Below are 3,421 nucleotides of genomic sequence, written 5' to 3'. Positions count from 1 at the left end.
TGGTCTCGATCTCCTGACCTCGTGATCCGCCCGTCTCGGCCTTCCAAAGTGCTGGGATTAGAGGCTTGAGCCACCGCGCCCGGCCGAAGTTATTAAACAAATGTGATTAAACATTTTTTGTTGTGATCTCAATATTTTTCTTCAGATATCACACCAATTCTCTTCTTTAAGCCTGAGATTTGAGCTAAAATCTTAAGCTCTGGCATAAGGTATCAATTTAATAATACATTTCTAGTCTTTTGTAGTATTTTATATTTTTTTCTGAAGGACAATGGTGATGGAGCTTCAGCATTATATACAAGTATATGTACTCTATACTTGTATATACATTATATATACATTATATACAAGTATATGTACTATGAACTTGTATATACGTTATACACAAGTCATATGCAGTCAATTTTAGCAAAATTGGAATAAAATTGGTAATGCTTCTGATTAAAAAAAAAGTAACATTTTGTGAAAACCAAGTCACCTGTTGATCTGTAGTATATTCTGTAGCATCATCATGACTGCAGATCCTATTTGGACATTGTCAGCTTGCAGTAAATGTAAGAAATGATCACTTTGTAGTACTAAAGGAAAAGAAAAAAAAAGATTAAAGCAAATATTTTATGATAACAAAGAAAGATTTTGTTCTTTTCAAACCAAATCAAAGCATGACCATTTCTGCTAAACTTTCTGACTTTGTAGACTCTACAATAAAGATTTTAAGATGTAAAACTCATGGCAATTTTACATAGCCATAAATAAGTCATTTCATTTTTATGAATATAGTCAGACAATAGGCATAAATACTAAGCTAAGAATCTATTGTTATCTCTCTTTAAATAGAAAATAACATATCCTAAATCTGAATCTTTTCTTCTATCAATGAATTTCAGTGAATAAAAACAAATTTCCTGCAAAGACAGAATATAAGGAAATGGAAATGGCACAGATGACTATAATTGGTTGCTCACATCCTTAAAAAAATTAATTTTGTAACATAGTGTTTTATATAATAATGAATACATTAACTACAAAAATTTCCTTTTATTGATTTGTAATCTTTAAGCTCTGAGCAGCATTAGTTATAACGATTTAGCACTGGATACTTATATGAGTTGCTTAACCTCTTAGAAACTATTTCTTCCTCTGTAAAACTAGAAATAGCTCTCACATGAGCTAATGTAAAATATCCTAGAACAGGGAACGTTTCTAACAAATGTCAGTTTCCATTCCATTCCATGCTCAATAACTGAGCATAACTACCAAGGTATTAGTTATACTAACTGAAAGTAGTTGCCTTTGGAAAATGGGAAATGGAATGGGCATGAGGGCCAGGGATTGTGTGTATGTTTTAATGATCTTTATAGAACTATTTGACTCTTCAACTTATGTGCATGCAATGATTCTGAGGAGAAAAGCTAAAAGTAAAATTTCAGTTCAAGTATTACTTAAAAAAATATTCTTAGAGTGTTACATTTATATTAGATGAAATTTTTATAGGAAGAGTGCCATGAATGTAACTAAGAATTATCTTTTCAGTCTTAAGAAAACATAAAACTCATACAGGTTTAAATCTCTCAATGTAAACAGAAATATCCTATAACTTCCAAGTTCACTAAAAGGTCATTAAATAAAAGTTTACTCTTACTTGGATAGTTAGACTATATGAGTTAAATCATATCCACCCTGAACATAGGGATTTCTCTCACGATACATCTAAAACACTGACTGCAATCTTTTAAACTTAAAAGTTATTTTCAGGAATAAACTGTTCAAATTATCATTTGTCTTCATCTTAGATTTGCTAAACAGAAAAAGCTAAAGTTTTATTTCAACAGTATTCTCCTTAATTTAATATTCACATTATTGATGTTGGCTATGTAAAACTGGAATATCCATGTTTTTAAATTGTGAGCTTATTTCAACATGGTTTCATTTCAGTGAGGTTATCTGCACAGTTAATATGTCATTTGTTTTTGAAAAAAAAGATCAAACTGTTAGCAGTTGATTCTACAATAGCTATTAGTTATATTAAAATCTTTTGTCTTACCATTCTGAATAAGTTCAACATGGCCTCCCAAAAGCCAGAAGAGAGAATCAGTCACAATTTGGAAAAAGTGTAGTAATTCATCTTTTCTTCAGCCTTAACATAAAAGATAAGCCCAGTTTACTTTTCCATAGGTTTTTGTTTTTGTTTTTTTTAAGGAGACTTCTCTCTGGGGAGTTAGAGTATACAGTTTCTGGATCTAACTTAGCCATTTATGAGAGACATGATTTTGCTGACGTTAGTCTCTTAATTTGTAAAAACTTGTGGTTACAGGATAGTAGTATCTACTAGAAATGGTTGTTATCCAGATAAAATAAAACAATATAAGTAGTGTAAGGGCTACAAGTTGATACACTAGGATTTCTTAATACTTGCTATGCATCAGAATCACCTGTTGAGCTTTTTAAACACATCTATGCACAAGCTTTAGTTCAAATATACTGAATTTGAATCTCCAAAGGCAGTCTGGATATCTGTACTTGCACAAAGTTAGGTGGGTGATTTGGTTATACAACTTGGATGAAAACAACTGCAATATGCAAATGTAGATGTCAGCATGAGAGACATTATTAATAGTGTATTTCAGTTCCAGTTTCTACTCATAAGTTTAGGAGGGCAGAGATCATGTTATTTAGCTCCCCATACAAACTCAGTTTCTAGGACAGTTATGACACAGTAAATGTTCAATCAACATTTAGTCAAAAAATAAATGACAATTTTTTTTCTCGCTCTTCCTTTCTGGAAAGTAGGGTGATAAATTATTATAAATTAGAGTGCCATAAGGAGAAATAAGAAGCATAGATTCCATTTACAATTTTGTCATTTATTGGCCATGTAACTTTGGTGGAACGTTGGATAAAGGTCACTAATCTTACCCGTGTCCTGAACGTTTGTACTATAGTACAAAAGTAATGATGAGATCAGCAAAAATATTATGATTGCCATGACTATTCTTTATAATAATGAAAGTATTTTCTTCCTAATATTCTAGCACAGAGCTACATAGGTATTTAGTAAACTGACTCGTGCTGACTTGAATATAACAATGGAAAAAAAAAAACCCATAAGAAACGTCACATTAGAGCAAGAATCCTTTTATCCTTTTAGTTCAGGAAACTACCTTTGCCAGAGTGTTACTTAAAGATACATCAGCCGGGCGCGGTGGCTCAAGCCTGTAATCCCAGCACTTTGGGAGGCCGAGACGGGCGGATCACGAGGTCAGGAAATCGAGACCATCCTGGCTAACACAGTGAAACCCCATCTCTACTAAAAAATACAAAAAAACTAGCTGGGCGTGGTGGCGAGCGCCTGTAGTCCCAGCTACTCGGGAGGCTGAGGCAGGAGAATGGCGTAAACCCGGGAGGCGGAGCTTGCAGTGAG

At 33.1% G+C, this 3,421-nt stretch overlaps 1 protein-coding gene across 1 annotated transcript in view; it reads right to left on the bottom strand.

The window, feature by feature from the left end:
* IQCB1 (IQ motif containing B1) overlaps positions 1–3,421 on the bottom strand; it is a 78,268-nt gene that overhangs the window by 43,520 nt on the left and 31,327 nt on the right. The window contains 2 exon segments of the mRNA XM_017891065.1: positions 479–578; positions 2,045–2,130. Of these exon segments, the coding sequence (XP_017746554.1) occupies positions 479–578; positions 2,045–2,130 (186 nt within the window).

Source organism: Rhinopithecus bieti, unplaced genomic scaffold (genome assembly GCF_001698545.2).
Source record: "Rhinopithecus bieti isolate Rb0 unplaced genomic scaffold, ASM169854v2 scaffold_759, whole genome shotgun sequence".
NCBI classification, from domain to species: Eukaryota; Metazoa; Chordata; class Mammalia; order Primates; family Cercopithecidae; genus Rhinopithecus; species Rhinopithecus bieti.
The sequence above is the reverse complement of the archived record's forward strand: the minus strand, read 5'-3'. Positions and strand labels throughout refer to the sequence as shown.